Below are 26,267 nucleotides of genomic sequence, written 5' to 3'. Positions count from 1 at the left end.
TTACGAGCTCTCATCATCTGATAGATGGGTCGTGTTAATTATTCTTTCTTGGTGGTGGTGGTGTTGATGGTGGTGGTGATGGTGGTGGTGGTGGTGGTGGTGGTGGTGGTGGTGGTGATGGTGGTGGTGGTGGTGGTGGTGGTGGTGGTGGTGGTGGTGGTGGTGATGGTGGTGGTGGTGGTGGTGGTGGTGGTGGTGGTGGTGGTGATGGTGGTGGTGGTGTTGATGGTGGTGGTGATGATGGTGGTGGTGGTGGTGGTGGTGGTGGTGGTGGTGGTGATGGTGGTGGTGGTGGTGGTGGTGGTGGTGTTGATGGTGGTGGTGATGGTGGTGGTGGTGGTGTTGATGGTGGTGGTGGTGGTGGTGGTGATGGTGGTGGTAGAGCCGTGTTAAACACACGGGATATATATAGCCAGGGGCCAGACTTGTCCTGCCGCCCCCCACACACACTGCATGAGGAAACTGCAAGAATATCGACCCAGTCAAGAATAGGGACACAGGCAAGAACAGGAACCAAACAAGAAAAAAAATCACCATATCCAGGTGAAAAAACAATTGCATAAAACAGATAAAATAACAAAAAAAAAAGATTAAAGGAAAAGGAACAAAAAATAAGCAACAAGGAATATTTATATAACATATAACATTCTTAAGAAGCATTAAGAAATTAATAAGAAAACGTATATTAATACAGAATAATACGTGAGTAAAGAGTCACGGTGTATAAAGTATTTGTGGACTGGCGGAAGAGGAGAGCCTCTGGGTATTCCAAGATGATGATATGTGCCCTTCTTCCCCTCAGCTGTTCATGCTTGCGTCACCTCAGTTCACCCACACATATGTCCACCACCCACACCACTCTACGGGCTCACCAAAGCCCGTACTACCTGGAACTTTCACTGGAAACGCACACCGAAACTGTCTCTATTTTCCGCTTGTTACAACTTGTAATAAAGTTGTTACATCTTGGCTTAACGTGTTTATGACGTATTAGAACGTTGTTACAACTTGCTATATTGGTTGTTATAACTGGTTAGGTGTTGTTAAAACTTGTTCGAACGTTGTACCAACGTCGTAGTTTCGGTGTGTGTTTGACGGGTTTTGTTCTAAATAGTGAATCTTCAACAACAAACTCACCACCTGCTTCCACACCTACACCCACACCTGCAATCGTCTCTCTCAACAACAAACAAATTTGAAGCCGGTGATTTAAGACGTAGAGGACCCACCTGTCTCTCACCTCCGGGTCGTCCTCTACGGGGCTTGTACTCTACCCGGAAGTTGTGACCCATGCAGCACCCAGCCACAAGGGTCAAGATTATACAACACAGGCCAATTGTAGAGAATTTATGGTCGTCCAGGAGAATGTTGGAACATATTTGGCAGGCTTTGGACAGTATCCAACCCACACACACAGCGATATGTCAAAGTTTCAATGCTGTTAGATTTATCTCTTAAGGTAATTAGAACCTCTACACGACACGGTGCAAACTGTGGGTATAAACAACAGAATCAAACAACATGTAACTGTGCCAAGCAAAACAAATCAGTGTAAACAAAGCCGACATTGTTTACAACACTCAGTGTTCACTTCTGCTCATGTGGAAGTTCCGCTTTGATTTGTCCCTTGTTACCTTAACAATACGGCTCCGCGAATTGCCTTGTTTTGAAGTTTCTCCGTTTGTCACTATATGTACTCACCTATTTGTGCTTACGGGGGTTGAGCTCTGGCTCTTTGGTCCCGCCTCTCATCTACTACTACTACTGTTTTTTCCCCACACAACACACAAACACACCAGGAAGCAGCCCGTGACAGCTGACTAACTCCCAGGTACCTATTTACTGCTAGGTAACAGGGGTATAGGGTGAAAGAAACTCCGCCCATCGTTTGTCGCCGGCGCCCGGGATAGAGCCCGGGACCACAGGATCACGTGCCCAGCGTGCTGTCCGCTCGGCCAGCCGGCTCCTAGGTGTGTGTGTGTGTGTGTGTGTGTGTGTGTGTGTGTGTGTGTGTGTGTGTGTGTGTGTGTGTGTGTGTGTGTGTGTGTGTGTGTGTGTGTGTGTGTGTGTGAGCTCCGGTCTCAGAGGGGGGGAGGGCACCACCCACACTAGAACGTTAAATATGCCACGATAAACGGTAACAATTGGGCAGTAAATTGCGAATTGCCACTTTCGTGCGACCATAACTCTTCTGTGAAGGACAAGCAAGTATCGATACATGTAGTTGTTGTTGTTAAGTGCTCTACTGACTTACATATACTGAGAGAGAGAGAGAGAGAGAGAGAGAGAGAGAGAGAGAGAGAGAGAGAGAGAGAGAGAGAGAGAGAGAGAGAGAGAGAGAGAGAGAGAGACAGAGACAGAGAGAGAGAGAGAGACAGAGACAGGGAGAGAGAGAGAGACGCCACCGTCCCAAAATGAATCACATACAACCTTACGAACTTCTCATCTCAGGTTACACCTCCATTCTCGTCTGCTTCTCTTCCCTCCTTCTCTCCCTCCTCCTCTTCCCTCTTTCTCTTCCCTCCTCCTCTTCTTCCCTCCGCTTCTCTCCTCCTCTTCTTGTTTAGCCTCTTCTCTGTTCTCTATTTCATTAGTTTCTTTGGTGTTCGTAAAATATATTTGATTTTTATTTTAGCAAAGAGACTCGATGTGTATTTGCGAATGGGTTGGGCGTTAGCTCTCGGCCCCAGCTAATAGTGCTTGGTCACATGTCTTATTGATACTGTTGCTTAGTTTACTTGTCTTTGTGAGCTCACTTAGTTGTGTTTGCGGGGGTTGAGCTCTGGCTCTTTGGTCCCGCCTCTCAACCGTCAATCAACAGGTGTACAGATTCCTGAGCCTATTGGGCTCTATCATATCTACACTTGAAACTGTGTATGGAGTCAGCCTCCACCACATCACTGCCTAATGCATTCCATCTGTTAACTACTCTGACACTGAAAATGTTCCTTCTAACGTTCCTGTGGGTCATTTGGGCGCTCACTTTCCACCTGTGTCCCCTTGTGCGTGTTCCCCTTGTGTTAAATAGCCTGTCTTTATCTACCCTATCAATTCCCATGAGAATCTTGAATGTGGTGATCATGTCCCCCCTAACTCTTCTGTGTGTGTGGGGGGGGGGGCGTAACTATAGTACTGACCGCTAACAACTATGAGAGGTAGTTACAGGGGTGATCCATACCTGTAGTCAAAGTGGTATGAATACAGTACATCTGAGGACTGTAGTTGTATTATTAAACACCTGTTGTATAATACAGATTTTGTTCAGACAAAGGGGAATATGATTATAACTCTACCCCGGAATTAAGGTACAGTTATAGAAGAATGAGGAGGCGCTGAGCCCTTATAGAGAGGGTTGTGGGGGTGATGGAGACAAGGTGAGGAATGAGGTGATTGGCTGAATAACTGCGGAAAGAAGGGAATTACCTAGAAGGGGGAAGGATGGGAGGAGAGAGGGAGTAGAGATGGAGGCAGAGAGGGAGGAAGAGAGAGAGAGAGAGAGACGGTAGAGACAATCTTCCTTGGCAACTCTCCAGAGGTCAACGAAGGAAGTCAAGAGGTTTAGCATGAGGCAAGAAGGAAGTGGGAAGGAGAGAGATAGAAGGAGAGAGATAGAAGGAGAGAGATAGAAGGAAGTAGGAAGGAAGAGATAGAAGGAAGTAGGAAGGAAGAGATAGAAGGAAGTAGGAAGGAAGAGATAGAAGGAAGTAGGAAGGAAGAGATAGAAGGAAGTAGGAAGGAAGAGATAGAAGGGAAGGCTGATAAAGGTAGAAAGAAGAGAACTACCGAATACACCACAAAAAAAAAAAGAATTTAAAAAAGATATATAAAAACACACGACATGAGGAACCACTCACAGCGGGAATAGATGACATCTATTAGCGGGGCGGGATGAGGCGGGACCAAAGAGCCAGAGCTCAACCCCCTCGCAAGCACAAATACGTGAGAACATATAATCTGATTCGTCCGTTTAATTCATTATGGTCGTGTCTGTGTTTCGTGATGCTCTGACTGTCTCTCCCAGACCTCACAACAGTCTCGTTGACCAAGACTGGAGGCCAGCTTTGCAGGGGGACTGGTCGGGAGTATGGGATGGACATAAGCTGGTCAGAATTCAAAAGATAAATTTACTACTATTCACACTTTGGCTGTAGTGGCATAAAACAGACGATCTTCCAATAGCTTCAAAGGCTTCCTCAAGCCCAGCCCCTTTTTCAAAGCAAATAGGTAACTATTTTATTTTTTGACTATTTGATCCCCCCCCCGGCTCCCCCACCACCACACACTAATATTCGACAAAGATAGACAGATAGTGAGAGAGAGAGAGTTTGGGAGAGACAGAGAGAGAAACAGAGACAGACAGTCAGAGAGAGAGACGGGGTTGACCAGGGCAGAGAGAGAGACAGATGAAGAGAAATAAAGACAGAGACAGAGGCAGATAGAAGGACACAGATAGAGATACAGAGAGAAAGGGAAAAGAGAGAGAGAGAGAGAGAGAGAGAGAGAGGGGGAGTGGGATAGGGGGGTTTGAGATGCTCTCATGGTGGGATGGGTAATGATTGGATATCACACTTCAAAATATATATATATATATATATATATATATATATATATATATATATATATATATATATACATATATAAAATTCTGATTGGCTCCCTTACTACCTCTCCCATCTCCTCTCACTCTCTCTCTCCTCCTCCTCTCACTCTCTCTCTCCTCCTCTCTCTCTCTCTCTCTCCTCATCTCTCACTCTCTCTTCTCCCTAGCCTACCTTAGTGTTGGCACTCTTTACTCTAGTGCCTGGCACTCACTGAGAGAGAGAGAGCAGTAAACAACTGTTTTGCCCCGACACAGTGCCACAAGGGCCGTGACGTTAAGGCGGGAAGTGTGCGGAGTTAGTGGCACTTCCGGCACTCTCTCTCGGGTTATTGTCCCCTCACAGTACTCTAGTGGTGATAGTGTCCCCCTCACAGTACTCTAGCGGTGATAGTGTCCCCCTCACAGTACTCTAGTGGTGATAGTGTCCCCCTCACAGTACTCTAGTGGCGATAGTGTCCCCCTCACAGTACTCTAGTGGTGATAGTGTCCCCCTCACAGTACTCTAGTGGTGATAGTGTCCCCCTCACAGTACTCTAGTGGCGATAGTGTCCCCCTCACAGTACTCTAGTGGTGATAGTGTCCCCCTCACAGTACTCTAGTGGCGATAGTGTCCCCCTCACAGTACTCTAGTGGTGATAGTGTCCCCCTCACAGTACTCTAGTGGTGATAGTGTCCCCCTCACAGTACTCTAGTGGCGATAGTGTCCCCCTCACAGTACTCTAGTGGCGATAGTGTCCCCCTCACAGTACTTTAGTGGTGATAGTGTCCCCTCACAGTACTCTATTGGTGATAGTGTCCCCTCACAGTACTCTAGTGGTGATAGTGTCCCCCTCACAGTACTCTAGTGGTGATAGTGTCCCCCTCACAGTACTCTAGCGGTGATAGTGTCCCCCTCACAGTACTCTAGCGGTGATATTCCTCAACTGGAAATATAGTTTGGAACAGTTATCCTGGTCGTTATCTGACGATAACAACGCTGTTGGGTGTGAGGGATTGACCAGGCCTACAATATCCCGCACGGTGCGAGTGTGAGGACCCGTAGCCTTGGCGAAGAAACTAAATATAGCATTCAGGGGTAAAATCATGTCGGGTTGTTTCTGACTTCCTATATAATATGCTTCTCATATCACCCGTGTATTATATGTATATATGTGAATGTCACTGGAGCATTCACTGTTGTGTGTTTAATGTTTTGTTGAGTGTTGAGGATTAAGGGGGATTATCCCCCCCCCCTTGAGAACAGTGCCACCTGCACTAGTTAGGGGTTTACGTTCTCTTTCTCCTCCTCTTTCTCCTTCTTTCTCTTCCTCTTCACCTCTTCCTCCTCCTATCCTCCTCACCTACTCTACTCACGCGGGTAATTACTGACTAATCCACTTTACTGTGAACTGTGGTCTGCGGGATGACCCACAGTCGTAGAGGGGGGGACTCGTGGGTATACCGCCAGCCCTGAGTATACCACTAGCCCTGGGTATACCGTGCCAAGCTGGGCACCAGGATATCAGGAGCCTTCAGATATAACATGGTGACAGGTATGAGGCAGCTGGAGTCTACCTCTGTCTCCACCAGTATACCAGGGGTACCGGCAGTATACCAATGCCAGTGTCCACAAGCATGATAGTATACCAGAGTGCCAGTATATCTGTGCTACAGTGTACCATTATATCAGTTTACCAATATATCAAAATGCCAGGAAATTAACAAACCAATATATCAGTATACAAATATATTAGTATACAGATATATTAGTATATAAATATATCAGTATACCAATATATCACTATCAGTATTCCAGTGTATTAGTATACCAGTATGCCAATTTTCCTCGATATACCAGTATTTCAGTATACTACATCATTACACCATTCAGTGTGTGTATGTACCCACACATATACCAGTGTGTGTATATATATACAAGTATATCCGTTAAATGCGAGTAACTAATACAACTCTATAATGAGAACTTTATTAAATAATAGAAGTTTCCATTATATGGAGTTTTAATTAAATTTTAGAGCTCTGATTGGATAGGAAATAGGAAAAGTTCTAAAAAGAGCCCTTACTAAAGAGCCGAACAGTCATACAATAGGAGCGACCCTATTGTATTATTTGCAAACGAATACAGTCAATTGTGAATGTATTTGAGTGATGGATGAACGAGACGTGGGTGACTGTGTAAGTGGTAAATACACTACTGTAGTGGTTAATACACTACTGTAGTGGTTAATACACTACTGCAGTGATTAATACACTACTGTAGTGGTTAATACACTACTGCAGTGATTAATACACTACTGTAGTGGTTAATACACTATTGTAGTGGTTAATACACTACTGTAGTGGTTAATACAATACTGTAGTGGTTAATACACTACTGTAGTGGTTAATACAATACTGTAGTGGTTAATACACTACTGTAGTGGTTAATACACTATTGTAGTGGTTAATACACTACTGTAGTGATTAATACACTACTGTAGTGGTTAATACACTATTGTAGTGGTTAATACACTACTGTAGTGGTTAATACAATACTGTAGTGGTTAATACACTACTGTAGTGGTTAATACACTATTGTAGTGGTTAATACACTACTGTAGTGATTAATACACTACTGTAGTGGTTAATACACTATTGTAGTGGTTAATACACTACTGTAGTGGTTAATACACTACTGCAGTGATTAATACACTACTGTAGTGGTTAATACACTATTGTAGTGGTTAATACACTACTGTAGTGGTTAATACAATACTGTAGTGGTTAATACACTACTGTAGTGGTTAATACACTACTGTAGTGGTTAATACACTACTGTAGTGGTTAATACAATACTGTAGTGGTTAATACACTACTGTAGTGGTTAATACAATACTGTAGTGGTTAATACACTACTGTAGTGGTTAATACACTACTGTAGTGGTTAATACACTACTGTTGTGGTTAATACACTACTGTAGTGGTTAATACACTACTGTAGTGGTTAATACACTACTGTAGTGGTTAATACAATACTGTAGTGGAAGTGAAGGCTTGACGAGAACCTGTCAGTTATCTATATATCTCTACCGTTTTCTCTCTCTTCCTTCCTACTGTCTCTTCCTTTCCATATCCCCGTCTCCCACCTATTCCCATTTTCATCTTCTCCTTCGTTTTAACCAACTTTTTTCTCCTCCTTTCCCTCCTTCATTCTCCCTTTCCCCTTCATCCTCCCCCATCCCATAATTCCTCAATTAACTCATATTCCCCCTCACCCTCCTTCTTCTCTCACCCCCTCACCTATTCCTCATTACTCTGTCAACCTCCCCTCTTCCTCGACCTATTTCTTGTTCCCCTTCCTCCTCCTCCTTCCCCTCTTCCTTCTCCTCCTCCTTCCCCTCTTCCTCCTCCTCCTCCTTCCCCTCTTCCTTCTCCTCCTCCTTCCCCTCTTCCTCCTCCTCCTCCTTCCCCTCTTCCTTCTCCTCCTCCTTCCCCTCTTCCTTCTCCTCCTCCTTCCCCTCTTCCTCCTCCTCTTCCTTCCCCTCTTCCTTCTCCTCCTCCTTCCCCTCTTCCTTCTCCTCCTTCCCCTCTTCCTTCTCCTCCTTCCCCTCTTCCTTCTCCTCCTTCCCCTCTTCCTTCTCCTCCTTCCCCTCTTCCTTCTCCTCCTTCCCCTCTTCCTTCTCCTCCTTCCCCTCTTCCTTCTCTCTTCCTTCCCCTCTTCCTTCTCTCCTCCGTACCACAACAATAATCGCCGCGTTCTTGTACTGGCGTTCGAGGGTTCCTCTACACGCCTCTACACGAGAGGCGTGTAGTTCCTCTACACTCCTCTCGTGTAGAGGAAAGTGTAGTTTGGTGATTGTCTTTCGTACAGTGTTGCTGTGTGTGTGTACTCGTCTAGTTGTGCTTGCAGGGGTTGAGCTTTGGCTCCTTGGTCCCGCCTCTCAACTGGTATGTGTGTGTGAGTGTTTTACTATTGGTGTTTGCAGAATCGAGCTATTAGCTCTTGGACCTTGCCTTTCTAATCAATCTATTTTTCGTCTATTATGTCTACTACATATATTTCTCTCTAATACACATATCCTCAGGAAGCAGCCCGTAAATGATCTATCTGAACTGTTATTCCCCCCCCCCTTGTGCTACACATATATCGTATATGTATCTTTCAATGTATCGTATTTTATCCCCCGTACCATAGCTGTATCGTGTATGTATCCCTCTGTAACTCTAGCTGCTTCCTGTATGTCACCCCGGTACCATCATGCCAAGTCCATAGAAAACGCAACACGTAAACATTCACAACAGAAAACGGAGTCTGAGCAAGAGTCACCCAAGCCTGTCACACACATCAATCTCCATATTTACTCTACCAGATTGGTTGATTGATTAATTGTCAGTCTCTCGTCGATAACCCTTGTTAATTCTAGTTCACTGACCGGTGTTTGAAGGCTCCTGATAGTTCAGTACTCCAATTAGGGCCCAGATTCACGAAGCAGTTACGTAAGTACTTACGAACTTGTAATTCTTTCCACAACGGCTTTGGTTACATTTATTAAACAGTTTACAAACATTGAACCTGCCCAATCAACGGTTGTTATTGTTATAAACAGCCTCCTGGTGCTTCGGAGCTCATTAACTGTTTAGTAATTGTAAACAAAGCCGCCAAAGATTGAGGAAAGATGTACTTAAGTACTTGCGTAACTGCTTCGTGAATCTGGCCCCAGGTATCTTTATGCATGTGAATTCGACTGAGTCTGCAGGACCGAGCTCCTGTGAGTGTGGAGGGCCACAGGTGGCAGTCAGCTGGCATTATATAAATCATGGGATTAGTGTATAACTATGTCTCTCTTGTCGCCAGATCTGGCAGCGATCCCACCGCTGCCACCAATAGTTTGTTTACATTGTGTCTCCGTGAACAACTCTTTCACTTCCTCCTTGCATTATTCTGTCTGTTGAACTATTCTTTCCCTTATTCTTCTTCTTTCGTTCACTCTTTTATATTTTTTCTTTCTTCTGTTTCTCTAGTCTTTATTTTTGTTTCTCTATTTCTTCTGCTATAATTTTTTTCCATATTTTCCACTTCTCGGTCATATGGGGAAGACTCCCACTTCTCTGGGGGGTAAATGGTAGGATGGAAGGAGGTGAAGAGTATTGTGGACAATAAAATAGGAAGAACTGGAAGAGATGAAGGAAAAGGAAGGGAGAGAAAAGAGAGAGGAGGAGAAAAGAAGAAGTCTCATGAGGAAAAGTAGGATCCCCAATTTAATACACGACCAATGACCACATACAGTCCAAACATCTACCATCTACCAGCTACTCATGCCTGTGGTACCTCTCGTGGTGGCTTAATCTTCATCAACCAAATCAACCAATTTGAGCTTAACAACTTCGGGTGGAAACCATCGCTCAGTTGACAACCATTTTTATAAACAATTTGTCTTACTTTTTCTATCTTTTTCAGATTTTTGTAGCTACTATTTTGTATATAATATTATAACATGCTAAACACTATTGTTGTTATAATGAAGGTGAATGAAAGACCCCATATATGTATATATATATATATATATATATATATATATATATATATATATATATATATATATATATATATATATATATATATATGTATATATATATATGTATATATATGTGTGTAACTGTATCAAGAAAAACTAATTTTCGGATGTAAGCTTCACTCTTCCTCAAGGTGGTGTATAGTATACATGACTATACATATACTTATACAGGACCTTGAGAAAGGGTGTTGGTTACATCCGAAAATTTGTGTTTTAATTCACTTATACATAAATTGGGTCTTTCACTCACTTTCATTTAAGCACTGTCGCATTGTGATAGTTTTTTTGTTATTATGTAATTATTATCCTAATTTTTGTAATTATTATAATTATTTTTTATTATCATTATTATCATAATTGCTAATAATATTATCTTTATTAATAATGTTAATATTATCTTTGTGTATTTTTTACTAACATAACTCATTTCCAGAAGGGCGGAAAAAAAGGTGTTGGGACACACACACATGATGTTGAAGTGTTCAGTCAAGCCCTTTAATACTCTGGCTTGTAATTGGTCTGTGAGCTCCTGGATTGTGGTTCTCGGCCGTTACTGTGACAGCTGATTGGTCATTCTAGGTGTTTGTGGTGGAATAATTACCTCTGGGCGTCAAGTGTGTGTGTGGATGTTCATCTATCTTGATTGATAGCTTCTGGGTGATTGATTGATGTGGATTCATCAACCACCTCCTCTGTGGAGGAAATTGATGGGTTCTCTGTTGTTTTCTCTGGACAAACGATTGATAGGTTATCTGGGGGGGGGGGGGTAGGGATTGATGGGTTCTATGTATATCTGTCTAATCTGTAATATATTTTTTCATTCTTATCAGTTTCCCTTCAAAATTTTGCAGATTTTTTTTATTTTACAGAAAACGTAACTCACCCTTAGGTGAGTTACGTTTTCGTAACGTAACGTAACGTTACGAAAACGTAACTTAGGGAGCCGGTCGGCCGAGCGGACAGCACGCGGGACTTGTGATCCTGTGGTCCTGGGTTCGATCCCAGGCGCCGGCGAGAAACAATGGGCAGAGTTTCTTTCACCCTATGCCCCTGTTACCTAGCAGTAAAATAGGTACCTGGGTGTTAGTCAGCTGTCACGGGCTGCTTCCTGGGGGTGGAGGCCTGGTCGAGGACCGGGCCGCGGGGACACTAAAGCCCCGAAATCATCTCAAGGTAACCTCAAGGTAACCCATTAACTTATTAATGTTAATTTATAAGTTATGGTTATGAAACTGCTGTTGCATGCTGAAGCTACGTTTCAACAGAAAGTTATTCAGTTATTCAATTTAAGGAATATCAACTCTTCCTGCCAGCAGCAACAGTTGTATTGATCAATATTATAATCCAAATAAGAGACGTAGCTCTGGCAACTGAACAACTCTTCCTCCTAATATAACGTCGCTTTTTCGCTCAGATGTGCACTCAGGCTAAAAATAAACGCAATTCAAAAAGAAATCGGCTCACGAAAGTGACGTAATATTCCCGTTTTCTGTTTTGGGTCCTCTGACTTAGGATGTGAGGTTAGGAGAGGAAACTTTCAATTTAACTGTTTTCATGACGTTTTGAAACCTTAGGAGAACTTCCTGTCCTCCTAACCTGCCAGAGGATCCTTAACTTGCTGTTTTGAGGGGAGGACAAAAGTACAAAATTTAACTTTAAATTTCCATTTTGAATTACGTCCATATTTGGCCGTAGCGCATACGTGCGAAAAGCGACTTAATTTGTAAGAGGCCGGGTTGAGGCAGCTACTTCGTTCAGGAGCCAGATTCACGAAAGCACTTACGCAAGCACTTACGAACGTGTACATTTTTCCTCAATCTTCGACGGCTTTGGTTACATTTATTAAACAGTTTACAAGCATGAAAACTTGCCATTCAACTGTTGTTATTGTTATAAACAGCCTCCTGGTGCTTCGGAGCTCATTAACTGTTTAATAATTGTAAACAAAGCCGCCAAAGATTGAGAAAAGATGTACAGGTTCGTAAGTGCTTTCGTGAATCTGGCCCCAGAGACCCGTACTAGAGACCTAGTTATGACCCGAATGAGAGAAATCTTATTTAGATAAACAAGATAAAAAAAGAGAACTTTCTGGGCCAACCGAAAGACCTTGTTAGGATCCGAAGAAGACAGATATAGTTTTGCTTCAAATGAGAGACATCCCCTCGTTCATGGCAAACTGAAAAGCCTCGTTCAAGCCCCAGAAAAGGAGACCCTTGACTATCCCATCACCATCAGCTGATTTTTGTTATTGTTTACATGTGGCAATATCAGCTGATCTGTGTTATTGTTTATGTCTACCAATATCATCTGAGTTATGTTCACAGACCAATCACCATGCATCAGCTGATCTGTGTTATTGTTTACAGATCAGCGAGGGCCGTTGTTCTACAAGACCCCGGATGTTTTGATCACGTGTCAGGGGAGACCCGCGAACCACCGCCAGAATGTCGCACAAATACGTGTCCAACAAAGCCGTCATGAAGAACGAAGGTAAACACTTCATCTTGAGTGTGCTTCTCCTCCTCCTCCTTCTAGACAAACACTATTCGAACAAATCCACAAGGGCCCGTGACGAGGATTCGAACCTGCGTCCGGGAGCATCCCAGACACTGCCTTAATCGACTGAGCTACGACTGAGGTAAAAGAGTTGAAACCGAAGTTCTACTGAACTTATTTGTTCATTTGATGCATCACGTTATTGTGATCTCAGTGTGTGAAACACTATTCCTTGGAGTGTTTCCGGGGCTTAGCGTCCCCCGCGGCCCGGTCGTCGACCAGTCCAGCCTCCTGGTTGCTGGACTGGTCAACCAGGCTGTTGGACGCGGCTGCTCGCAGCCCTGATGTGTGAATCACAGCCTGGTTGATCAGGTATCCTTTGGAAGGGCTATACAATTTAATATTGTCTTAGTTTCCCAGGGTAAATATTCTTTTCCTCCAAACTGCACTACTCTTTCTTCATTCTAATTGTCTTCACTTGTCTTTTCTAGCATATTTCTCTTGCGTTTTGTAGGTGACACTGCTTGTTTAGGCTCGTCTAGATTGGCTTCTGGTTTTTTCCTAGACATAAATATTTGTAAGTTATTAATCTAGGAGGAAAATATTTAGTAAGAAAGTAAGTGCAAAATCACATTTCTTACTAGGGCCTGTAGCTCTGTATTGTTACTAGCTCAGATCCACAAGGGTCGCGATGAGGGTTCGAACCTACGTTCGGGATGATCCCAATGCTCAAAATTCTTAATAATAACAGAAATTCTAATTTTGTAAATGTTTTAAAAATATTTTTATTTATTGGTCACGTTCTCGAACTCAGTCAAACAAGTCTTCAAGAACTCTTAATAAATTACGTTGCAGATAAAAAAATAAATGTTCTCTAATGTTGTTACATAACTCTATAACATTTCAATCATAACCTGGAGTAATTATCCGAGTATAACATATTCTTTAAGCTCCCTTGTTCTTGACCAGGCTGGGCTCAATCTTAAGAACCCAAATCGAGTTACTTAAAAGTCAACATTTTCCCCCTCCAAGTATTCTGAGTGTGCAATGACGAACCGTCTTAAAGAGCCATCTGGATCCTCCTCCTCCTCCAGGGTTCCTGGCCAAGCTGGGCTCGACCCTCATGACCCGCACCAATCCCGACCCGCTCATCGAAACCAAGACCCAATCTTCAATCGCCTGGCGGAAGACGTCGGATGTCAAGGCGCGCATCAAGACGGCGACGGGGACCATCGCCATCTACGACGACATGACTCCCGAGGAAATCGCCGAACTGGAGCAGCAGGCCACGTTGATGGCCGGAGGATCGGCGCCCGAACTGTCCGGCGTCGCCGCCACAGCTGTCCAAACTGCCGTTTTGGCGGCTGGAATTGGGGTAAGTACGCGGAACGGGAACGCCGAACTCTGGGAAATGGGAGCGAAGGTAAGTGCACCGCATTCTAGATTTGGAATTTGAAGCCGTGGCTGGAATAGTAGGAAGTGCTTGCATGCCAGACCTCATTTCCAGAGGCTGCAGGTGTGTTAAACACACTTGATTTCTCGCGGGGATTTATACAGCTGCATTAATGGCTAGCACTCTCATTCCTGCCTTTAAGGAGTTAAGACAAGTGCATGAATTCCACTGACGGCACAAGGAGAGTTACACGTAAGTCACACCATGTCTATAACCTCTGATATAAAGACAAGAGGCGCGAAAAAATGAATATAAAACCCCCCATATAAATGGGTTGATATCGTATCGGCAGGCTAGGCTCGTCCAGACTCGCCCAGACTCGTCCAGGCTCGTCCAGGCTCGGCTAGGCTCGTCCAGGCTCGCCCAGACTCGCCCAGGCTCGTCCAGATTCGCCCAGGCTCGTCCAGGCTCGCCCAGGCTCGCCCAGGCTCGTCCAGGCTCGTCCAGGCTCGGCCAGGCTCGGCCAGGCTCGGCCAGACTCGTCCAGGCTCGGCCAGACTCGCCCAGACTCGTCCAGACTCATCCAGGCTCGTCCAGGCTCGGCCAGGCTCGCCCAGGCTCGCCCAGGCTCGCCCAGGCTCGTCCAGGCATGTCCAGACTCGTCCAGGCTCGTCCAGACTCGCCCAGACTCGTCCAGGCTCGGCCAGACTCGTCCAGACTCGCCCAGACTCGCCCAGACTCGTCCAGACTCGTCCAGACTCGCCCAGACTCGCCCAGACTCGCCCAGACTCGTCCAGACTCGTCCAGACTCGTCCAGACTCGCCCAGACTCGCCCAGACTCGTCCAGACTCGGCCAGACTCGCCCAGACTCGTCCAGGCTCGCCCAGACTCGTCCAGGCTCGGCCAGGCTCGGCCAGGCTCGGCCAGACTCGTCCAGGCTCGTCCAGGCTCGTCCAGACTCGCCCAGACTCGTCCAGACTCGTCCAGACTCGCCCAGGCTCGCCCAGACTCGCCCAGACTCGCCCAGACTCGTCCAGACTCGGGTCGACCTCAAACACGTACTTTGAAATTTCGATTTTCTGTGCAAGCAAAACCCATATTTTATGGAATATAATGAATATTAAACGTTTGTGAAAAGATAGACTTACACTAAGATTGGTTAGGTATTTCTGTTGGCAATTATTTGTATGTGTAGTGCGTGGGTGAAGCACTTACAGCGTTGTGGTTCGGACAATAGTCGTCAGTGAAGCACTTGTTCCGGAAGTGTTCGAACGTCAGCAGTTGTGAGTCGTGTGTATACCGTTTTTTATTCATAAACAGCTGAGGGGGGTTTGGCGGGTGGATGGAATGGACTTTTGCCTTTAATTATGAGGACGGGGCTGCTTTTGGTATATTGGGGTTCAGTGGTTCAAGGAGTGCACTTGGGAGTACCTAGGTTGCTGGTTCGAATCCTCTGTATGGCTCTATTGATTTTCTCACTGCTAATGTTATTATTATTATTATTATTGAGAAAGACTGTGGGAGCCGTGATGAAGGTTCGAACTTATGAGGTGGGAGTTCCCAGGTACACGCCATAGTCAACCAGGTCACGACAGGGTCAAAGGATTGCAACCTGCAATTCTACTGAACCCGGACCAGGATTTTCACACAATTTCCCCACCATGAACTCTGGCTCTGTCATCCAGGACTGTTCTACCTCTGACACTCCTCTTTCAAGACACAAACACTAGATCGACACTAGTGTAGTGAAAGAGGAGCGTCAGAGATGGAACATTGCAGGACGACAGAGACAGGAAAACCCTTGTATGTTCAGTAGAACACCAGGGGGCCAGATTCACGAAGTAGTTACGCAAGCACTTACGAACCTAGGGCCAGATTCACGAAGCAGTTACGCAAGCACATACGAACCTGTACATCTTTTCTCAATCTTTGGCGGCTTTGTTTACAATTATTAGACAGTTAATGAGCTCGGAAGCACCAGGAGGCTGTTTATAACAATACCAACAGTTGATTGGCAAGTTTTCATGCTTGTAAACTGTTTAATAAATGTAACCAAAGCCGTCAAAGATTGAGGAAAGATGTGCACGTTCGTAAGTACTTGCGGAACTGGTTCGTGAATCTGGTTCCAGGTTGCAATCTTTTTGACCATGTTGTGGCCTGGTTGACCAGGGCGTGTGCCTGGGGACACCCACCCGCATAGGTTCGAATCCTTATCACGGCTCCTTCAGATTTCCTCATTGATGCATCACGTGAGTGTGATAACTCTTTGTGTATTATTATTATTATTATTATTATTATTATTATTATAATTATTATTATTATTATTATAATTATTATTATTATTATTTTAACTTCCTGGTCTTCTTAGCAGCGTTTGAATTGCATGTCTGTTTGTTAGTGTGTGTGTGTGTGTGTGTGTGTGTGTGTGTGTGTATCTCGAGGGGTTCAAGTGGCATGATTCAGGATACAGCATCAGTACAACACAAAGGTAAGACTTGGTAAGTCACCCGTTACAGCAGCCTCTGTAACGCTCTTCTGTAATAACGTTCACCCGGAATTATCGTCAGTAACGACATAATGACATTTGTTCTTTAGATCTTTAATATCATCAGAAAAATTGGCAGTTGGGCTCTTGGAGGAAAAGATACGACCTCTTCACAACTTTACAGGAATCTCTATGCTGAGTCATTTTAATCAGGGGTCAGTATGAAAAGAATCCTGTGAGTTAAAGGGAACTACAACTCATTAAGCAGGATTGGGTGTATTAGGCAGGATTGGGTGTATTAGGCAGGATTGGGTGTATTAGGCAGGATTGGGTGTATTAGGCAGGATTGGGTGTATTAGGCAGGATTGGGTGTATTAGGCAAGATTGGGTGTATTAGGCAGGATTGGGTATATTAGGCAGGATTGGGTGTATTAGGCAAGATTGGGTGTATTAGGCAGGATTGGGTGTATTAGGCAGGATTGGGTGTATTAGGCAGGATTGGGTGTATTAGGCAGGATTGGGTGTATTAGGCAGGATTGGGTGTATTAGGCAGGATTGGGTGTATTAGGCAGGATTGGGTGTAAGGTTGTGTTCTGTACAATATCTTTCACATATTTCTTCCAAGGTTCCGTAGTATCTGTGGCGGGTGGGAGTAGTAGTGGATCATTAACATAGGAGAAAAAACATTGACCTTAGTAGTGTTAATGTGACGGGATCTTAACTCTTACAATAGTGAATCACGATTGATAGCAAATAATATAGGACTAAGATCAGCATTATTTTTCAACCATTTTATTATTGAGAAATATTGAGAGGACATTACTCCATTTCACAGCTAATTTGCATACCTGATAAGGAATATATTGATGTCTAGCGGTGCCTGAACATGCTTTTCTGCGTTCACCTTTGTCGAAAGGTTTGGAAGCATCAAGAAACAGAGAATAGAAGTACATTGTGAGTTGCAGTGCTGAATAGTTTCCGTCACCCCGAAACTATAAGGCACTGTTGAGTACCCAGAGTTGCATGCAAATTGAAAGCAAAGAAGGTGTAGCTAGTCAGCTAGGAATCAACACTGGTACTTTGTTTAATAGAACCATAGCACTACGGTCGTAAACGTCTCCCATTGTGCCCTGGAGAGGCCACTCCAGACCGACAACCAGAGCGCAACTCCATAGTCTCCTGAGACTGATGGATGCCTGCCTCTAAGGCCATGATTGTGTAGTGGTGAGAGGACATACAGCCTCGACCGTGTTCAGTGTTGTTGGGTTGCATAGTTCTGCTCACATTAAAGCCTGACTGTATGTGAGTCATTGTGAAACACAGTGACCTCCGTATGGGCAGTGTCGGCCCTTCCCTCAAGTGACCTCTCTGCTGCTGTTTGCTGCACCTGGAGGAGCGAGTAAGTAGTAGTGTTAAGAACCAGTGGTTCCATATCACCGATATATACCTGTTCTATGCCGTTCCTTAAAGATATTAAATGTTACTTCAGGACGTGCTTCGTCACGCTCCCGTGGGTCACACACCTGTTAGAGAATTGTGTTAGACGATATTATTAATGTTAACGCTGCCCCTCTCATACACCTGGCCCCTCATACACCTGGTCAGTCAACACCCTCCCCCCCCACACCCCTGCCTACACACCTACTCAGTCAACACCCCGCCCCCCCCACTCACCCCACAGCCCATCCTTACATAATAAACAAAACTGCAATAGGCCTATATAAGCCCATACATGACAGCTCCTATTTACATCCACCCAAACTCATTCATATACCTGTCTAACCTACGCTTGAAACAATCAATTCCCTGTAAACACACACAACGTAACGGTCCCTATTGTTACCTTGTTACAACATGTTACGAAGTTGCTGCCATCCTATTGTAAAGCTTTTATGACGTTAGAAAGTTGTTACAAAGTTGTTACAAAGTTGTTACAAAGTCGTTAGAAAGTTTACAACGTGTGCGAACATTGAAGCAACGTGGTAGTTTGGTCGTGTGTTGGTGGGAAGTGATGTTGCGTCTTCTACTTTACCGGTAATCCATAAGTCAACAACCCTGTTACCAAACCAGTATTTACCCAGGTCTTTGCTAAATCTAAGCTAATCTAATTTATATCCCTTGTTTGGTGTTCTGTTATGTGTTAATATTTAATTCCTTATTAACATTCACTATGAAGGTGAAGGAAAGACCCCAATATATATGTGTAATACACAATAATACACAATATATGTGTATTAAATATATTCGAATGTAACATACATCCTTTCTATAAAGTATTGTATACAGTGTTTAGCAGAAGAATGTATACACAGCCCTTGATAAAGGATGTAGGTTATATCCGAAAATTTGATTCGTAATACATATACACACGAGTCTTCAAACAAATCTACAAGGGCCGTGACGAGGATTCGAACCTACGTCCAAGATCATCCCAGACGCTGCCATAATCGACTGAGCTACGACATGGGTCAAAAGAGTTCAACCCAGAAGCTGTACCTAACTTGTTCAATGAACAATTTGTTCATTGATGCATCACGCTATTGTGATTTCTGTGTGTAGTGGGTCTTCCCTTCATCTCCTTAATTCAATCACTAAGACACTGTAGAAAGTTTCTCTACCCTCGGGGTGCCGGTCGGCCGAGCGGACAGCACGATGGACTTGTGATCCTGTGGTCCTGGGTTCGATCCCAGGCGCCGGCGAGAAACAATGGGCAGAGTTTCTTTCACCCTATGCCCCTGTTACCAAGCAGTAAAATAGGTACCTGGGTGTTAGTCGGCTGTCAGGGGCTGCTTCCTGGGGGTGGAGGCCTGGTCGAGGACCGGGCCGCGGGGACTCTAAAGCCCCGAAATCATCTCAAGATAACATCTCAAGAAGATAACCCTCTCGCCCTTGTTATTATCCTTCCCTCCATCTCCACACGCCAATCATGTCATCCCAACTCCACACCTTGCTGGAGAATCTCAATTAAGCTTTTTTCAATATCTCTCTCCCCATCAAAGAGTTCTAATTTGTGGGATTAATTTTGTCATGATTCTTTTTTATCCATTCTATAGTATGGTGAGTAAGCAGGCGATGAGTCACAATAACGTGGCTAAAGTATGATGACTAGACCACACACTAGAAGGTGAAGGGACGACGACGTTTCGGTCCGTCCTGGACCATTCTCAAGTCGATTGTGAATGGACAATCGACTTGAGAATGGTCCAGGACGGACCGAAACGTCGTCGTCGTTCCTTCACATTCTAGTGTGTGGTCTGGTCATTTGTGAGATATATACAAGAGTTGTTACATGGTTGTACAGCCACTAGTACGCGTAGCGTTTCGGGCAGGTCCCTGGAATACGATCCCCGCCGCGAAGAATCGTTGTTACAACCAAGTACACATTTTACTGTTGCGTTAAACAGAGGCTACAGTTAAGGATTTGCGCCCAGTAAATCCTCCCCGGCCAGGATATACTGGGCGCAAATCATTAACTGAATGGTGGTAAGTATTATGGTGAGTAAATCTGAACTACATAATGTAAATGGGGGTCTAACGAGGACAAGATCTAGCTAAAGACTAGAAATAAATCTAGTAAATATATCTGGAAATAAATCCCATTTGTCCGATTTGCCTTATTTCGAACATTTTTGGCAATGATTTTTGGATATATATTCTTACTAATCATGACCCCCCAAGATCTTTTTCGCTATCAGACTTCGCAATTTCAACACCATGCGTCTGATATCCTGTTCTTCTGTTATCGTTATCTAGCATCATAACCTTACCCCTTCTGATTGGCCGGCTGTTACTAGGAAACTCAAAAAATGCCTTCTGATTGGCCGGCTGTTACTAGGAAACTCAAAAAATGCCTTCTGATTGGTTGCACAGAAGTTGTTGCTGTTAGTGAAGGGACGATCAGATAACCGTTCCTGATTAACTGGCTCCAGCTCGAGTCGTATTAAGGCTGCTCCAGCAGTCTTCATTACAGCAATTTATTTCGAATAGGGAGAGAGAGAGAGACAGAGAGAGAGAGAGAGAGAGAGAGAGAGAGAGAGAGAGAGAGAGAGAGAGAGAGAGAGAGAGAGAGAGAGAGAGAGAGAGACAGAGAGAGAGAGAGAGAGAGAGTACTCACCTAGTTGTGCTTGCGGGGGTTGAGCTTTGGCTCTTTGGTCCCGCCTCTCAACTGTCAATCAACTGGTGTACAGATTCCTGAGCCTATTGGGCTCTATCATATCTACACTTGAAACTGTGTATGGAGTCAGCCTCCACCATATCACTGCCTAATGCATTCCATTTACTAACTACTCTGACACTGAAAAAGTTCTTTCTAACGTCTCTGTGGCTCATTTGGGGACTCAACTTCCACCTGTGTCCCCTTGTTCGCGTCCCACCAGAGGTTGTTACAAAGTTGTATGTGTGTGTGTGTGTGTGTGTGTGTGTGTGTGTGTGTGTGTGTGTGTGTGTGTGTGTGTGTGTGTGTGTGTGTGTGTGTGTGTGTGTGTGTGTGTGTGTGAAGGTGTGAGGAGCATGGGCGTCTCATTTATGAAGGATCTGTGAGGTGATGAGGAGAAGGAGCCTAATAAATCCTTGTTGAAGCCTGTTGATCCTTGTGGACCAGACGCGGGCACGCCTCCTCCCACACGCCTCCTCCCACACGCCTCCTCCCACACGCCTCCTCCCACGGCTGTCCTCATCTTCTTTATAATTTGTCTTTTCTAATGATTATTACAATGTTATGACACAGTGACTCAGTAGCAAGAGAAACGTTGTTTAAGGCAAGAAAGAGCAGAACGAATTTATTTTATTATTAACATCTTTATTGACAAAAATGAATTACAATTTTGCCTAATCTGAGGAATTCAATAAGGTCTTATTAAAGAGAGGATAATGCTGGTATTGGCTGGCACGCAGGACACAGGGTCATACACAAGATAATAAGTCTAAACTGAAGTACATATATATCACGGTTACAATCAACTACATTAGACTGTATACACGATTTAATGTACGAATATGTAAATACAACTTTCAATTGTGCACTGCCACACAAGGGCAGGGATGGGGTCATAACAGATGCAGTTTAGAAGTAATATAAATAAAATTGTTCTTCATGCTTTAAAATGGACAAGCAAATTTTGGGTAAATTGTTAGGATGTCGTCCAGAACACCTGAGTAAATGACGTAGTTACACAGTTGGTGGTACAAGAGGCCAGGAGGTCTAAAGTCCTTTACGGTTTCACATTCATCAATATAGTGTTCTAGTGAATGCATTAAAGGTTTATCACAGAGTTTACAATCTGAGTATTCTGGTAGTGGCTCAGCCTCACTAACCTGCCAGATGTGTCTATAGCCAAGGCGAATTACAGCAATGACTACATCACATTGCCTGGTCCGGTTACTGTGCTGACCATACAAATACCTATTATTACAAAACTTGTCATAACTTTTAATACTGCAGCTTTCAGGTCTCTGGGCATTTCTTAGTTCTTCTAAATCTGAATTAATTTATTTATTTTTGTATGTTTCTAATAATTGCATTAGATAGTCCAAAGTCATAATCAATGTTTTCTTTCCTGCAAGCCTCATTGGCCAATCGATCTACAAAGTCATGTTTTCCAACTCCAACATGGGATGGGATCCACACAAATTTTATACAATAGTTATTATCATTGGCAAAAATTACATTCCATTTAATATTACAAGCTACTTCAGACATACATTGTGATGGGTTATTTAAGGACTGCAGAGCACTTTTAGAGTCACAGAAAATAACTCCACCACCATTGAGCTTAAGGTATTCAGTGGCTAGATAAATACCCAATAGCTCGGTCTGTGTCGTGCTTGCCCAGTTGTTCCATCTCTGTGTACTAGACATGATCATTTCATTCCCTTTATACACTGCACATGCACAACCTGTTCTACCAGTGCCTAACCGCACAGAGCCATCAGTAAAGGCATAGGATTCAGTCGGTTTGAGATTTTGAAGATGACTGTCAATAGCTTCTAATGTTATACATCTCATAGTTTCCGTGTTATACATTTGTTTTACACTGATGGTGTATAATATAAAGAGACCTGCACATCTTTCCAAGGGGGAATATAGTGAACAGTTTTATCAGGATTAAGACACACATTCAGTTTCAGAAGATTATAGACACAACAACTGAGCCACACACTGTAAGGAACTTTTTGCGGCGGAATGAGTGAAGTCAAAATTGTTTAGAATGGATCTCAATTTAATTTGAATAGAGCTGAGGGACCATTATTGTTCAAAGTTTTGGCGCAAAACATAATACTAAGTAGAACTATTCTCTCGTAAATGAAAGGTAAATTTAGTTCCTTTCTCATGTTAACAATTCTGACAGTTCTAGGACAACCCAGGATGATTAGCATGACATCATTCTGTACTACATCTAGGCCTTGCAATTGGAGGCGATGAGTCACAATAACGTGGCTGAAGAATGTTGACCAGACCACACACTAGACGGTGAATCACAGTCGACTTGAGAATGGTCCAGGACGGACCGAAACGTCGTCGTCCCTTCACCTTCTAGTGTGTGGTCTGGTCAACAGGCTTTGTAGTTGTTAAGGAGAAGAATTAAGAAGATACAAGTCATAATAATCAACAACAGATCGGAACGAAGGAGCACATAGAGGAACTAGAGACACATGTGAGTTATAAAGACGCCAGAAAGACATTCTTGAGTGCCAGAGCCGTCAATTAGTAGTAGAGATTACACGAACACCACCACAACCCAATTGGCAGGGATCATGAGTTTGGTGAGTGAATTGTGAGTGGTTTGTGCGGTGTTTGTCTGACAGCATACCTCACATTTCACCTTATCTTACACACACACTCACACCTCATGCACCCCACCTCACACACACCTCACAACACACCATCACTCACAGAGCCACACACGAAGCACACACACACACACCTGTCACAAAGTCATGACCATATAACTACTTAACAAACACCAAATGCAACTCAAAATAGAAGCCAGGAGTAAAGAGGTGACTAGTGCACAATGGCCGAGGAGGAGAACAAGAGCCCAACAAGGCACAAAAAGATAACAATTACTGAAACCAAAGCTGGTGTTATGGGTCACCGCGGCCAGACGCACCACGCTAGCATGAGATATCGTACCGCCTCTCACCCATCCACCCAGTACTCAACAGCAGTCACTCCGCCTCTCACTAATAAACGTAGATGTAGCTTCTCAAATACGTAGGTGTGAACGCGAGCGAGAACGGGCTAGAGTGCGGGTTTTCTTCCTATTGGGGAGTGTTGTACATGCTGCTACGGCGGTGTATCCACTCACAAGATGAGTGGCGCTGCCCAATACTGTCACTATGGCGGTGTGTCCACTCACAGGATGAGTGGCGCTGCCCAATACTGTCACTATGGCGGTGTGTCCACTCACAAGATGAGTGGCGCTGCCCAATACTGTCACTATGGCGGTGTGTCCACTCACAGGATGAGTGGCGCTGCCCAATACTGTCACTATGGCGGTGTGTCCACTCACAGGATGAGTGACGGTGCCCAATACTGTCACTATGGCGGTGTGTCCACTCACAGGATGAGCGGCGCTGCCCAATACTGTCACTATGGCGGTGTGTCCACTCACAGGATGAGTGACGCTGCCCAATACTGTCACTATGGCGGTGTGTCCACTCACAGGATGAGTGACGCTGCCCAATAAACTCGCCCCTCGGGGCAAATTCTAATTTAATTTAAGTGTGTTGACAAAAATGGCGATTGAGAGAACGTGGGAGAAGTGTCCAGGAAGTGTTGATATCCCTGGAAACACAAACCACCACCACCATGGTGCTACATAGCCTTCCCTGGAAACACAAACCGAAACTGTCTCTATTTTCCGCTTGTTACAACTTGTAATAAAGTTGTTACATCTTGGCTTAACGTGTTTATGACGTATTAGAACGTTGTTACAACTTGCTATATTGGTTGTTATAACTGGTTAGGAGGTGTTAAAACTTGTTCGAACGTTGTACCAACGTCGTAGTTTCGGTGTGTGTTTGGCGGGTTGTGACTGTGTGTAAACATTTGCCAAGTGGCTAACACACCTGTCATATTACACGCAGGTGAACGAGCAGTACTTTAATGTTAATGATTGAAATTGAAATTGAAATAAGTTTATTGAGGTAAAATACACACAGAGGGATGAGGCAGCTCAAGTTATTCTCACCCCGTTCAGTACATCGTGTTGATACATACATATACACACATCACAAACAATAAACACATTACCGAACATTCTGAGAGATAAACATCTACATTTCCTACGTTAATGATAGGTCAACGTTGGCACAGTGCCTCTGGTGACATCCCTTCCCCCTCCCCCCTGCCCCCTCCCCCCCTCCCCCCCACCCTCTGAGTGCATGCGTTGCTGGTTAAGTAAAGTTTGGAGTTCGTGTGTGAGTGAAGGCTAATATTTTCATCATACATTTCACCTTACACCCCCTCCCCCCCCACGACACCATTGCTCACTCACTACGCCATTATTAATTACACCACAAACACTAAACACTCTCAATTCAGCACAGAATTACACACTACACAACAACACACACACTACACAACACACTACACAACAACACACACACTACACAACACACTATACAACAACACACACACTACACAACAACACACACACTACACAACAACACACACACTACACAACACACTACACAACAACACACACACTACACAACACACTACACAACAACACACACACTACACAACACACTACACAACACACTACACAACACACTACACAACACACTACACAACACACTACACAACACACTACACAACACACTACACAACACACTACACAACACACTACACAACACACTACACAACACACTACACAACAACACACACACTACACAACACACTACACAACAACACACACACTACACAACAACACACACACTACACAACACACTACACAACACACTACACAACACACTACACAACAACACACACACTACACAACACACTATACAACAACACACACACTACACAACAACACACACACTACACAACAACACACACACTACACAACACACTACACAACAACACACACACTACACAACACACTATACAACAACACACACACTACACAACAACACACACACTACACAACAACACACACACTACACAACACACTACACAACAACACACACACTACACAACACACTATACAACAACACACACACTACACAACAACACACACACTACACAACACACTACACAACAACACACACACTACACAACACACTACACAACAACACACACACTACACAACAACACACACACTACACAACACACTACACAACAACACACACACTACACAACACACTATACAACAACACACACACTACACAACAACACACACACTACACAACAACACACACACTACACAACACACTACACAACAACACACACACTACACAACACACTATACAACAACACACACACTACACAACAACACACACACTACACAACACACTACACAACAACACACACACTACACAACAACACACACACTACACAACAACACACACACTACACAACACACTACACAACAACACACACACTACACAACACACTATACAACAACACACACACTACACAACAACACACACACTACACAACAACACACACACTACACAACACACTACACAACAACACACACACTACACAACACACTATACAACAACACACAC

General features: G+C 44.1%; 1 protein-coding gene across 1 annotated transcript in view; it reads left to right on the top strand.

The window, feature by feature from the left end:
• Positions 1-26,267, top strand: part of LOC123748492 (muscle M-line assembly protein unc-89) — a 206,445-nt gene that overhangs the window by 7,282 nt on the left and 172,896 nt on the right. The window contains 2 exon segments of the mRNA XM_069322532.1: positions 12,522-12,645; positions 13,746-14,026. Of these exon segments, the coding sequence (XP_069178633.1) occupies positions 12,600-12,645; positions 13,746-14,026 (327 nt within the window). The 5' untranslated portion in view covers positions 12,522-12,599.

The sequence above is a fragment of the Procambarus clarkii genome, chromosome 11 (genome assembly GCF_040958095.1).
Source record: "Procambarus clarkii isolate CNS0578487 chromosome 11, FALCON_Pclarkii_2.0, whole genome shotgun sequence".
Lineage (NCBI taxonomy): Eukaryota > Metazoa > Arthropoda > Malacostraca > Decapoda > Cambaridae > Procambarus > Procambarus clarkii.
Note: the sequence above shows the minus strand (reverse complement) of the source record. Positions and strands in the feature narration are given on the sequence as shown.